We start from the raw sequence: 15268 nt of genomic DNA, 5'->3' as shown, positions 1-15268 counted from the left end.
CTTCTCCCAAATTTTTACAAATAAAAGTTTCAAAAAAGAATAAGGTTAAGATTTCACTTTCACTTCAAAAAGTACAATTTCCACTTCAAAACTAAAGACTAAACTAAAAATTTTGAATTTTGATATTTAAAAACTGATTAAAAACAAAAATATTTCACTCAAATCTCTACAAATTGGAAATTTTTGAGTAATTTTGCAAAATTTTGAGCCAGAAAAGAAACACAACACTTCACTATTAGCACAGCTAAAACTCAGCTACTTATACACGTAGGGGATAGGAGATTCACGAATGACGCATCATCACGTCTCAACTACTCAACTCATAACTTCACATTGTGCATATTGCTTCTTAATTCACCGAGGATGGTTATAGGTCTATTTTAAATTCTTCAAAGTTTTAAATAGGTCAAGTTTTAAATTTTTTAATTGAACCCTTGCGGAGCACGGGTTACCTGCTTGTTATCAATAAAATAAAGCTCAAACAACAGTGAAAATTATAAAATTTCCATATTTATGCACCTATTCATTGTCTCAAAACATCAAATAAATAAAATTTGAATTTTTTGAAAATCATATTCTGAGTGGGTCGCATTCATTTGATTGGTGGAATAAATATTGGATATAATCATAAATTATCAACACAATATGATACTGTATCATCTCAACACGATACACAACACCATAATTTGATACAAAACTTACAAACTTCAAATGAATTCTACGGGTAACCGTCCACTGGAACCGTATTCAACCGATCCGTTCGGCCGTTGGATCGAACGAATCTCCCTGCCGTCAATTCGGCCGAATATGGTCGTCCATTGGAACCGTTTACATCAGTCTAGTTGCCAATTATTGAATTAACTACTATCATGGCCACCAAAATTGTTCATAAACAATGATTATATTGAGATTTTGAAAATTGAATAAACAAATATCCACTGAATTAGTTATTCATTACAATAATCTTACCTTCAGATCCTATTTGTTCAGTAATCGTTGTCTACAGATTCTTATCGAATGAAAAAAATGAAGATTTATTCAAATCTGTGGTTTTTGACAATAATTTCTTAGTCTTTTTCATTCAATATGAATAATTACCACAATATCAACTTCTCAACTACACAATAAGTCCACAGATTCCTTTGAACATCACGACGATGGTATCTTTTGTCTCGCATATCCCACAATGGAACATGCTCTTGAACCAAACTTATCAACTTTTCATTATCCATAGTTAACACTTTATAAAACAGAACAACTTCAAAAAACAAGACTGTGAAACAATTTTAGGTTAGGAACACTTTGTTGTCTCAGCTCGACTAGCTAGTTCGACCGGATAGAGCCGGAAAATCCCATTCAATTCTAATCGAAAAATTGATCGGCCGTACACGGCCGTATGAACCTGTTGCAATGGACAAGCATCTATTCCTTTGTTTGTTGGGGGATCGTTCGGACGAGTTTGGTAGTTTTCGGCCGATGCTAGTTCGGATTAAAACGGTTCTAGTGGACGGCCAACCTACAAACCTTAACCATCTTCTTATGCTATCTTTTCTCTATAATATTATCTATAATCTTTTATTATTAGCGTATGGCTTTGAATGGTGGGGAGACCCAAGGGTAGTTCCACCTCGCCGTATATAGTCCAAAGTTCCCTGATGGGAAACCGGACACTAAGGTTATAGTCAGCACAATACTTTAAATTTACACTTTTCACTTCGGAATAAAGTTTATTTTGATGTTAAAAAGTCCAAACATATACAAAACCGAAACAAAACACAAAACCACTAAGCCAAATTTAGAAAATATTGAATTTAGACAATAAATTTAGAGCCGAAGATTCATAGCACATAACAATTTTGTCATGGCAACTATATAAGCAAAAAATAACCTTTTATCAGAAAAACCAACCTTTTAAGCAAAAAATAACCTTTTTATAAAAAACCAACCTTTTAAGCATAGTTAGAGCCCATCCGTCGACGGCTATATCCTGTGTGGCGGCGAGGAAGTTCAGTGCGAAAAATAAGGCGGTGAGTCGGTTGATGTACAGCTGTGATATCCACTCGTCGACGCTGTGAGAGAGAAGCATCATAAATACGCCGAGCAGATATTGGATGGGCACCAGCCATGTCTTTCGGCGGCCGAAGCGAGCCCAATAGAGACCGTCAACCAGGGGGGCCCACAGCAGCTTAAGAGAGAACGGCCAGTAGACTAGACTGAATTCGGCCTGGCAAAAACAAACAAATTGAATTAGAAAACAACATAATTAAATCGATTAGTTGGCAAAACAACACAATTTGTTGAAGGTTGGCCGTCACCAGCCACTCTAGACTCTACTATTAACTGTTGTATCTATTGATCACTAGCAGGTCACCCGTGCTCCGCAAAGGTCTAATAAAATCTCGACAAACTAAAAACTATTAAAAACAAATAATTCAAAAACTTAAACTATAAAAAATTTAATAATTGTCCTCTGAAAAGGATATAAAATAATGTATCCTTCCCATCAACACACGACCGGAAAAAAAGGTCGAAAGAAGATTAGTGGGCCGTACACTAGAACCGTTTTTGTCCGAACTAGCATCGGCCGAAAACTACCGAACGCGACCGAACGATCCCCCAACAAAGAAAGCTATAGATGCTCGTCCATTACAACCGGTTCATACGGCCGTCTCCGGCCGATCAAGTTTTCGATCCGAATTGAATGGGATTTTCCGGCTCTATCCGGCCGAAGTCGAGCTGAGACAGCAAGGTGTTCCTAACCTAAATCTTTTTCACAGTCTTGTTTTTTGAAGTTGTTCTGTTTTATAAAGTTGTAACTATGGACAATGAAAAGTTGATAAGTTTGGTTCAAGAGCATGTTCCATTGTGGGATATGTGAGACAAAAGATATCATCGTCGTGTTGTTCAAAGGAATCTGTGGACAAAGATTGCTGAACAAATAGGATCTGAATGTGAGATTATTGTAATGAATAACTAATTTAGTGGATGTTTGTTTATCCAATTTTCAAAATCTCAATATAATCATTGTTCATGAAAATTTTTAGTGGCTATGATAGTAGTTAATTCAATAATTGGCAACTAGACTGACGTAAACGGTTCCAATGGACGACCATATTCGGCCGAATTAACGGCCGGCAGATTCGTCCGATCCAACGGCTGGACCGATCGGTTGAATACGGTTCCAGTGGACGGTTACCCGAAAACTTATAATAATGGTGAATTAAGAAACAGCATAATTGAATTTAAAAACAAAACAAAACGAAATCGACACAATTAGTTGGTAAAGTAACACAATTTGTTGAAAACCAATTAGTTTAAAGGTTATTATTGGTGGTCCACGTTATATTGGCAGTACATGATTAACATTGGTGTTGATATCCTTGTCCATCATTCCACAAAGCAGATAGCTCTATCCTATTCTGTATCAAATTATGGTGTTGTGTATCAAGTTGAAATGATACTGTATCATATTGTGGTTTTTCTTGTTCAATAGTGAGGTCCACGTTATAAAGTCAGCTCCTAATTAACATTCGTTTGGCTATCCTTGTCTGTCATTCCACAAAGCAGATAGCTCTATCCTGTTCTGTATCAAATTATGGTGTTGTGTTTCAAGTTGAGAAGATACTGTATCATATTGTATCATATTGGTGTTGATATCCTTGTGTATCATCCGACAAAACAGATATAGTGAGGTCCACGTTATAATGGCAGTGGAGAAAGATAGGAGAAAAACTTTTCCGATCCTCCCTCTTGTCAATGCCTTCTATAGACGGTAGCTGATACAGGTTTATTGATGTAATATTAACTGTTCATTCTCGTTTAAAATAATCAATTATATTTTATCAAGCAAGAAATTATAATTTTCAATAATTTCATAATTAAGATGAAATATTTTGTTAATTAATTATTAATTCTACATTTTTGTATAGTAGCGCTCATCCAAATTCCATCTACCCTGTTGTCAATATTTGCAGTAACAATCTTCGGGGTGAATTACAGCATTTAATTTGGATTCTCGTTTAATAATAATAATTCTACATTGTTGAAAGACGATCTGGCAACTAAGAAAAGCGAGAAAGAGATAGCGCTATCAGCTTAGTTGAATGACAGACAAGGATAGCAATAACACCGCTAATCAAACACTGCCATTATAACGTGGACCACACTATAGCTGTTTACCCTGTTGTCAATATTTGCAGTAGCAGAAGTCTTCGGGGTGAATTACAGCATTTAATTTGGATTTTCGTTTATAATAATTCTACATTGTTGAAAGACGATCTGGCAACTAAGAAAAGCGAGAAAGAGATAGCGCTATCAGCTTTGTGGAATGATAGACAAGGATAGCAATACCATTGATAATCAAACACTGCCATTATAACGTGGACCTCACTATAGTTGGTAAAACAATAAATTTTTTTGAAAACGTATTAGTTGAAAGTTCAATATTGATGGTCCTCGTAGGATAGATAATCCTGTCATAGTACTATTGCAATAACTTATAACACTGAGGCCATGCATAACAAGCCATGTGATTAAGTTTCTTATGACCTATCCAGCACTCACAATGACATTCGACCAATTCTATAATATAGTGAGGTCCACGTTATAATGGCAGTACTTGATTAACACTGGTGTTGCTATCCTTGTCTATCATTCCACAAAGCAGATAGCTCTATCCTGTTTTGTATCAAATTATGGTGTTGTGTATCAAGCTGATATGATACTGTATCAGATCGCATTGATACTCTATCATATTGTCGGTATGTCGAACACTAATTGCTATAGTGAGGTCCACGTTACAATGGCAGTGTTTGATTAACACTGGTGTTGCTATCCTTGTCTATCATTCCACAAAGCAGATAGCTCTATCATTTTCCAACTCCACAACGTTGCTAGGTCGATTTTTAACAATGTAGGATATAATTCATTGACAAAATATTCAATCTGACCTATTGAGATCTTGAAGGATTTAAAATAGGTCTATAACCATCCGCGGTGAATTGAGAATTTATATGCAAAATGTGAAGTTAATGAGTTGAGTAGTTGAGACGTGATGATGCGTCATTCGTGAATTTCCTATCCCCTACGTAGTATAAGCCAATTATTTCCTTTATTATATTATAGATGAAAATGTTCAAAAACAAACCTGTTGTTTATAAGTAGACCCCTTGTTGAGCAACAACATAGGCACAGCGGCTGTTAATCCCAGAGGTATACCTTGCAGCAGATACAACCCAAACAGTATTGCCAAATTCAACCGGTCACCATCTAGACTAGGCACCGTGCTTCGCGACGAAGCCCGGTCACCCGTGCTTTGCGTCGCGGCTCCATCGACAATGTCCACTAGAGGTACTTGGTCCTCCGCCAGGTCGCTTCCCTCTCCAGAGACCCCTGGTTTGGGTCGTTTTCTGAATGCACCGTCCGTCTCCATTTTACCTGCCGGAAAATTTGAAAAAATTGATTGATTGAGTACTTTATTTATGTAGATTACAATATATACTGTCTTATACACTTATATACAATAGCTTACAATACAGCAAAATTATAGATGAATTTACATGATATAGACTAAGAAAATAATTATTGAACTGTATATAATATGAAAAAGCAATTTGTAATATAATAACTATAGATAATAATTATATTGTTATGCATCTACATAAATTGGCGGAGCTTTGGACATATCAATGTCCATTATTCGGAAAGAATATTAAAAATATCCTCCCCACTAACTCTCTACAAATATGTGAGATGTGTTTTTTCGAGTATCTGAATTGAAGGGAATTTGAGGGAGAAATATGTGAGATGTGTTTTTTCTAGTACTTGGATCCTTATTAATTCCTGAATTAGAGGAAATTCGATGGAGAAAATATGTGAGATGTGTTTTTTTGATTACTTGGATCTTTGTCAGTATCTGAGTTGAAGGGAATCTGAGGGAGAAATTTATGTGAGATGTGTTTCTTCGATTACTTGTATATTAAAAATATCCTCCCCACTAACTCTCTACCAAATGAGTTATTTAAAGAGGATAAATGAGGCTATATTTCGATATCTCAATGAAAATATCGAAGAAAGTTATTGTTTATTGTTTTTGAAGGGACGGATTAAAGGAGCCAAAGGTTCAAAGAACCCCACACGTCAACCGAAGCTTATTGTGTTTCCAAGTAGTATGTTAGTTAGGCAAACCAATACCTGTGTCCTTTACAATAACCAGGAGTTTTTCCCTATACTAACATTCCATTCATCACCTGGTTGCTTGTCGCAATCCAGTGTGATATGCTTGGCAGTCTCTTCAGACTGATTAGTCCTCGTGACCTACGTGAGTTCCACTCCTGGCCTTCTTTGTAGGTCTTTCCGCTAAGGAAGGGGCGACCAAGTTGCCTCTAGGGCGCCCGGCCACCCTTGACTCAGCCTCTCGACCCACATTTGTGCCTGGTTTTTCACCCATCACTGGTCTCTTGAAGTTTTCTTTTTGCCCCTCAGAAACTTCGCGGTGTTAAAAGCCTCACCTCTCCCAAGAAGTTCTACCTAAATGGCCGCCCTTCTTCGAGCAGTGGTGACCTACGTGAGTTTCACTCCTGGCCTTTTCATAGGTCCTTCGGCTGAGAGAGGGGACGCCAAACTGCCTCTAGGGCGCCCGGCGCCAGGCCAACCTCGACTCAGCGTCTTGACCCACATTTGTGCCTGGAGTTTCACCCATCTCTGGTCTCTTGGGGTTTTCTTTTTGCCCCTCCGAAACTGCCCTGATGGGGCAGATCCCGTGGGTTTGAAGGCAAGGCAACTTCTGGAGTTGCCTTGAACTCCATTTTAGTCGCCTCCTACGACAAGCATGGATGCTGTTGGTGAATTCTGGTTTTCCACACATTCTTGAGTACAATGATAAACTCAAAGCTCCCCCAACCCACAGGGGGCTTCCTCGAAGAAAGTTATAAAATATTTATTATTTATTTATTTCTTGTATAAAATACTATAATCATAATACAATTATGACATTGGAGGAAAAACTAGGCTAAGCCTGTACTATTTCTCTCCAAAAAAATTGATAAAATGTTAATGTTGTCCAAAAGATAAGGTTATATAGTCACACACTGCTTTGTCACTTGATTTTCGGTCCAGAAATAATGATTTAAAATTTTGAATTTTGAAGGTTGATTTTATACTCTAAATGAATCACAATAAATTAAAAACTTTAGAAATATTGCACTTATTTAAAAAATTTGAATACAAAATCAAAAACATACTCACTGAAAGTTATATCGATTTTAAGTGTCGATAAAGTTTTTAATATCGATTAAAAGTGTCGATATCAATAGAAAGATCCTTTTTCCTTTATTTTATTATAGATGAAAATGTTCAAAAATCTGGTGTAACGTACTCACACAACTTTCCTTGCCATTATGAAAATTGATCACCTGACGCTAGTGTTCCCGCGCATCACAAGTCTACTATTCAAAGATTTGAGCCAGCTGGTGAAAGGGCAAAAACTCTGGAGACACACATGAGGTCTGCTATCTCTTCATAGTGAATGATTTAATAGAATCAACAATAATTTACAATTGAATAATCTCATTTTCTCGAATTTCAAGCTTATTTTCAATTATAGGTGAAAATGTTACTAAACATTAATTGTAGAGATTTTCATGCTCAATCTACTCCACTTGATTGTTTTTGTTTAAATTGTAACTGAAGCCTGATAATTGGGAATCTAAAATCGAACTTTGCATTGATGGGGCGGAGCTCCTGAAATTTTTACAGATATGGGACTTGTGGCAGTTGATAGAGCTTATCGATGACTATTTTAGGTATAACTTTAATCAAAATCGTTGGAGCCGTTTCCGAGAAAATCACAAAAACCCTGTTTTTGACAACATTTTCGCCATTTTAGCCGCCATCTTGGATTGCATTTGATCGAAATTGTTCGTGTCGAATCCTTATAGTGAAAGGACCTTAAGTTCCAAATTTCAAGTCATTCCGTTAATTGGGAGATGAGATATCGTGTACACAGACGCACATACACTCATACACACACACACACACACCACACACACACACACACACACACACACACCACACACACACACACACACACATACAGACCAATACCCAAAAACCACTTTTTTGGACTCAGGGGACCTTGAAACGTATAGAAATTTAGAAATTGGGGTACCTTAATTTTTTTCGGAAAGCAATACTTTCCTTACCTATGGTAATAGGGCAAGGAAAGTAAAAAACTAACCTGTTGTTTATAAGTAGACCCCTTGTTGAGCAACAACATAGGCACAGCGGCTGTTAATCCCAGAGGTATACCTTGCAGCAGATACAGCCCAAACAGTATTGCCAAATTCAACCGGTCACCATCCAGACTGGGCGCCGTGCTTCGCGACGATGTCCGGTCACCCGTGCTTTGCGTCGCGGCTCCATCGACAACGTCCACTAGAGGTACTTGGTCATCCGCCAGATCGCTTCCCTCTCCAGAGACCCCCGGTTGGGTCGTTTTCTGAATGCACCGTCTGTTTCCATTTTACCTGCCGGAAAATTTGAAAAAATTGATTGATTGAGTACTTTATTTATGTAGATTACAATATATACTGTCTTATACACTTATATAGAATAGCTTACAATACAGCAAAATTATAGATGAATTTACATGATATAGACTAAGAAAATAATTATTGAACTGTATATGATATGAAAAAGCAATTTGTAATATAATAACTATAGATAATAATTATATTGTTATGCATCTACATAAATTGGCGGAGCTTTGGACATATCAATGTCCATTCTTCAGAAAGAATATTAAAAATATCCTCCCCACTAACTCTCTACCAAATGAGGTATTTAAAGAGGATAAATGAGGCTATATATCGATATCTCAATGAAAATATCGAAGAAAGTTATTGTTTATTGTTTTTGAAGGGACGGATTCAAGGATCCAAAGGTTCAAAGAACCCCACACGTCAACCGAAGCTTATTGTGTTCCCAAGTAGTATGTTAGTTAGGCAAACCAATACCTATGTCCTTTACAAGAACCAGGAGTTTTTCCTTATACTAACACTCCATCCATCACCTGGTTGCAATCCTTGTCGCAATCCAGTGTGATATGCTTGGCAGTCTCTTCAGACTGATTAGTCCTCGTGACCTACGTGAGTTCCACTCCTGGCCTTCTTTGTAGGTCTTTCCGCAAGGAAGGGGTGACCAAGTTGCATCTAGGGCGCGTGGCCACCCTTGACTCAGCCTCTTGACCCACATTTGTGACTGGTTTTTCACCCATCACACTCTTGAAGTTTTCTTTTTCCCCTCACAAACTTCGCAGGGTTAAAAGCCTCACCTCTCCCAAGAAGTTTTGCCTAAATGGCCGCCCTTCTCTGAGAAGTGGTGAGTTTTGGCCTCTCCACCCACAAACTCGTGACCTACGTGAGTTTCACTCCTGGCCTTTTATAGGTCCTTCCTCGAATTTCAAGCTTATTTTCAATTATAGGTGAAAATGTTACTAAACATTAATTGTAGAGATTTTCATGCTCAATCTACTCCACTTGATTGTTTTTGTTTAAATTGTAACTGAAGCCTGATAATTGGGAATCTAAAATCGAACTTTGCATTGATGGGGCGGAGCTCCTGAAATTTTTACAGATATGGGACTTGTGGCAGTTGATAGAGCTTATCGATGACTATTTTAGGTATAACTTTAATCAAAATCGTTGGAGCCGTTTCCGAGAAAATCACAAAAAACCCTGTTTTTGACAACATTTTCGCCATTTTAGCCGCCATCTTGGATTGCATTTGATCGAAATTGTTCGTGTCGAATCCTTATAGTGAAAGGACCTTAAGTTCCAAATTTCAAGTCATTCCGTTAATTGGGAGATGAGATATCGTGTACACAGACGCACATACACTCATACACACACACACACACACACACACACACACACACACACACACACACACACACATACAGACCAATACCCAAAAACCACTTTTTTGGACTCAGGGGACCTTGAAACGTATAGAAATTTAGAAATTGGGGTACCTTAATTTTTTTCGGAAAGCAATACTTTCCTTACCTATGGTAATAGGGCAAGGAAAGTAAAAAACTAACCTGTTGTTTATAAGTAGACCCCTTGTTGAGCAACAACATAGGCACAGCGGCTGTTAATCCCAGAGGTATACCTTGCAGCAGATACAGCCCAAACAGTATTGCCAAATTCAACCGGTCACCATCCAGACTGGGCGCCGTGCTTCGCGACGATGTCCGGTCACCCGTGCTTTGCGTCGCGGCTCCATCGACAACGTCCACTAGAGGTACTTGGTCATCCGCCAGATCGCTTCCCTCTCCAGAGACCCCCGGTTTGGGTCGTTTTCTGAATGCACCGTCTGTTTCCATTTTACCTGCCGGAAAATTTGAAAAAATTGATTGATTGAGTACTTTATTTATGTAGATTACAATATATACTGTCTTATACACTTATATAGAATAGCTTACAATACAGCAAAATTATAGATGAATTTACATGATATAGACTAAGAAAATAATTATTGAACTGTATATGATATGAAAAAGCAATTTGTAATATAATAACTATAGATAATAATTATATTGTTATGCATCTACATAAATTGGCGGAGCTTTGGACATATCAATGTCCATTCTTCAGAAAGAATATTAAAAATATCCTCCCCACTAACTCTCTACCAAATGAGGTATTTAAAGAGGATAAATGAGGCTATATATCGATATCTCAATGAAAATATCGAAGAAAGTTATTGTTTATTGTTTTTGAAGGGACGGATTCAAGGATCCAAAGGTTCAAAGAACCCCACACGTCAACCGAAGCTTATTGTGTTCCCAAGTAGTATGTTAGTTAGGCAAACCAATACCTATGTCCTTTACAAGAACCAGGAGTTTTTCCTTATACTAACACTCCATCCATCACCTGGTTGCAATCCTTGTCGCAATCCAGTGTGATATGCTTGGCAGTCTCTTCAGACTGATTAGTCCTCGTGACCTACGTGAGTTCCACTCCTGGCCTTCTTTGTAGGTCTTTCCGCAAGGAAGGGGTGACCAAGTTGCATCTAGGGCGCGTGGCCACCCTTGACTCAGCCTCTTGACCCACATTTGTGACTGGTTTTTCACCCATCACACTCTTGAAGTTTTCTTTTTCCCCTCACAAACTTCGCAGGGTTAAAAGCCTCACCTCTCCCAAGAAGTTTTGCCTAAATGGCCGCCCTTCTCTGAGAAGTGGTGAGTTTTGGCCTCTCCACCCACAAACTCGTGACCTACGTGAGTTTCACTCCTGGCCTTTTTATAGGTCCTTCCTCTGAAAGAAGGGACGCCAAACTGCCTCTAGGGCGCCGGCGCCCGGCCAACCTCGACTCAGCGTCTTGACCCACATTTGTGCCTGGAGTTTCACCCATCTCTGGTCTCTTGGGGTTTTCATTTTGCCCCTCCGAAACTGCCCTGATGGGGCAGATCCCGTGGGTTTGAAGGCAAGGCAACTTCTGGAGTTGCCTTGAAGTCCATTTTAGTCGCCTCCTACGACAAGCAGGGACACTGTGGGTGAATTATGGTTTTCCACACATTCTTGAGTAAAATAATCAACTCAAAGCTCCCCCAACCCACAGGGGGCTTTCTCGAAGAAAGTTATAAAAATATCGATTAAAAGTGTCGATATCAATAGAAAGATCCTTTTTTCTTTATTCTTTTTTGATTGATACAATAAGTACATCATCAAAAATGATAGGGAGAGAGAAAATAAGGTAACCTTGTGCTATTCCTCTCCCAAATTTAGATATGGTTACACATAGTCCGGAATAGGTCAAGTCTTGTAGTTGTTCACTTCACTTATCATGTAATATTAACTGTTCATTATTGTTCGAAATAATAAATTATTTTTTATTCGTCTAGAAGAAATATTTTTCGATGATTAAATAATGCATGTTTATAATTGAGATTGAATATCTAGTTAATTATCTATAGAGCAACACTTGTAGTAGAGCTAGAAAAGGTTAGCAAGTGGTGTTCGACAATATGATACAGTATCAACAGTTTGTGCTGTAACAATATGATACAGTATCAACAGTTTGTGCTGTAACAATATGATACAGTATCAACAGTTTGTGCAGTAACAATATGATACAGTATCAACAGTTTGTCTTATTAAAGAGGGTAAATGAGGCTATATTTCGATATATCAATGAAAATATTGAAGAAAGTTATAAAAATATCGATTAAAAGTGTCGATATCAATAGAAAGATCCTTTTTTCTTTATTCTTTTTTGATTGATACAATAAGTACATCATCAAAAATGATAGGGAGAGAGAAAATAAGGTAACCTTGTGCTATTCCTCTCCCAAATTTAGATATGGTTACACATAGTCCGGAATAGGTCAAGTCTTGTAGTTGTTCACTTCACTTATCATGTAATATTAACTGTTCATTATTGTTCGAAATAATAAATTATTTTTTATTCGTCTAGAAGAAATATTTTTCGATGATTAAATAATGCATGTTATAATTGAGATTGAATATCTAGTTAATTATCTATAGAGCAACACTTGTAGTAGAGCTAGAAAAGGTTAGCAAGTGGTGTTCGACAATATGATACAGTATCAACAGTTTGTGCTGTAACAATATGATACAGTATCAACAGTTTGTGCTGTAACAATATGATACAGTATCAACAGTTTGTGCAGTAACAATATGATACAGTATCAACAGTTTGTCTTATTAAAGAGGGTAAATGAGGCTATATTTCGATATATCAATGAAAATATTGAAGAAATTTATAGAAATATCGATTAAAAGTGTCGATATCAATAGAAAGATTCTTTTTACTTTATTCTTTTTTGATTCATACAATAAATACATCGTCAAAAATGATAGGGAGAGAGGAAATAAGGTAATCTTGTGGTATTCCTCTCCCAAATTTAGATAAGGTTACACATAGTCCCAAATAGGTTAAGTCTTGTAGTTGTTCACTTCACAACATTTTCAGTCCTTAATTATTTTCAAAAGTAGATAGCAGTAGTACTGTGGGAAGTTATACAACACATCTATATTTTTCAAAAAAAAATTAAGACAAAAACCATCTATAGTGAGGTCCACGTTATAATGGCAGTGGAATGATTGATTGAGTACTTTATTTATGTAGATTACAATATATACTGGCTTATACACATATATACAATAGCTTACAATGCAGCAAAATTATAGATGAATTTACATAATATAGACTAAGAAAATAATTATTGAACTGTATATGATATGAAAACGTTATTTGTAATATAATAGCTATAGATAATTATATTGTTATGCATCTACATAAATTGGCGGAGCTTTGGACATGTCAATGTCCATTATTCGGAAAGAATATTAAAAATATCCTCCATAGTGGAGAAAGATAGGAGGACAGCGTTGTCAATTATTTATCTTGTCACTGCCTTCTATAGAGGATAGCTGATTTTTTTTTTTTTTTTCCATGATACTGGTATATCTCATGTAATATCAACTGTTCATTATTGTTTGAAATAATCAACTATATTTTATTCGCCAAGAAAAAATATTTTTCGATGATTGAGTAATAAATGTTTATAATTGAAATTGAATATCTAGTTAATTAAATAATATAGAGCAACGTAGTAGAGCTAGAAAAGGATAGAAATTAGTGTTTGACAATATGATACAGTATCATGTTAACTTGATACACAACATCATAATTTGATACAGAACAGGATAAATTTTTTTTTTGCTTTGTGGAATGATAGACTAGGATAGCAACACCAATGTTAATCAATTACTGTCATTATAACGTGGATCTCACTATAGTGTTTGTCAATATGATACAGTATCAACACATCATGATACAGTATCATGTCAACTTGATACACAACATCATAATTTGATACAGAACAGGATAAAATTTTGTTTTGCTTTGTGGAATGATAGACAAGGATAGCAACACCAATGTTAATCAAATACTGCCATTATAACGTGGATCTCACTATAGTGTTTGTCAATATGATACAGTATCAACACATCATGATACAGTATCATCTCAACTTGATACACAACATCATAATTTGATACAGAACAGGATAGAGCTATCTGCTTTGTGGAATGAAAGACAAGGATAGCAACACCAATGTTAATCAAATACTGCCATTATAACGTGGATGATATCGAGTAGCCTGGCTAGCTCAGGTCTGGAGTTTTCAGGTCGCGATCGATTAAAAAGGGACTTCGAGAAGTAAAAGAGGGAGACCTAAGAGGGAGGATGAAGTGAGAGACGAACTCTAAAAATTGGGAAGTGTAGAGGGTGAGTCAAAAGACAGAGGACCGAGAAGTGTGGATAGCTGTAGGAGAGGCGGTCAAAGCTAATATTGCCAATAAAAAATAGATAATTGATAATAATAATAATTTCTCTGATTGCCAATGAATTGTAACAAGAGGAGTTTATTGACAAAACATATACTTAGTTGTTATTAGATTAATGAGAAAATCTCTAGAAAAAAATTACCAAATGATCATGTAATAATAATATACAACAAAACGCACAATTAAAAGAAAACCCAGTAAAGTGGAAACAAATTATATTGCTGTTTGGATTAATCTAATGCATGTTTATTCATTTTGTAGAAAATTGCAACAAATTTGAAGGATTTGAAAATTAAACCAAGTGACAAAAGTCAGAACTCACCTACTATAGTCTATAGAGCTAGCGCAGTTAACGTGTATATACGATACAATCAATATGGAGGACACACTATTATTGGTATGTTCACATTATCAACACATGATCGATTGCAAATCAATAAACACAACAATATCTGTCATAAACCAAAACAAACAGTTACATTCAATAGTCAATATGTTGACTTTAACGCATGCACAGACTAGAAACAAGTTTAAAATCAATACCCACCGATATTACTTTGTCGGTAATTCAGTATTAAACTCTTCAAAAATTTAGCTAAGAACATGAGCACTTCAAAATCGATTCATCGCCACATCAACATGAAATTTCAGCGAATCAAACAATAATTGGGTAGCTCATAAAATTGTTTAGCATAACCTAAAATGTGTGTTTCATCGTAGTTGTAGGCCATTCGTGGTAGAGATTTACAGATTTGCTCACCGAAAACAGAGGAATACGACTGAAAAAAGATTCAGAAGTGTTGATAATGTTTTATTAACAATTTAAATCATTGAAAACAACATAAATTTAGACACTGACGTGTACCAAAACATCAAAAAGTAGTAATAATACA

General features: G+C 36.4%; 1 protein-coding gene across 1 annotated transcript in view; it reads right to left on the bottom strand.

Annotated features, from left to right (window-relative positions):
* Positions 1-15268, bottom strand: part of LOC111059882 (acetyl-coenzyme A transporter 1) — a 31881-nt gene extending 16613 nt beyond the window's left edge. Inside the window, 3 exon segments of the mRNA XM_039440487.1 lie at positions 1947-2224; positions 5147-5436; positions 14698-15268. Of these exon segments, the coding sequence (XP_039296421.1) occupies positions 1947-2224; positions 5147-5431 (563 nt within the window). The 5' untranslated portion in view covers positions 5432-5436; positions 14698-15268.

The sequence above is a fragment of the Nilaparvata lugens genome, chromosome 14 (assembly GCF_014356525.2).
Source record: "Nilaparvata lugens isolate BPH chromosome 14, ASM1435652v1, whole genome shotgun sequence".
NCBI lineage: Eukaryota > Metazoa > Arthropoda > Insecta > Hemiptera > Delphacidae > Nilaparvata > Nilaparvata lugens.
This window is presented reverse-complemented; position numbering and strand designations above follow the sequence as displayed.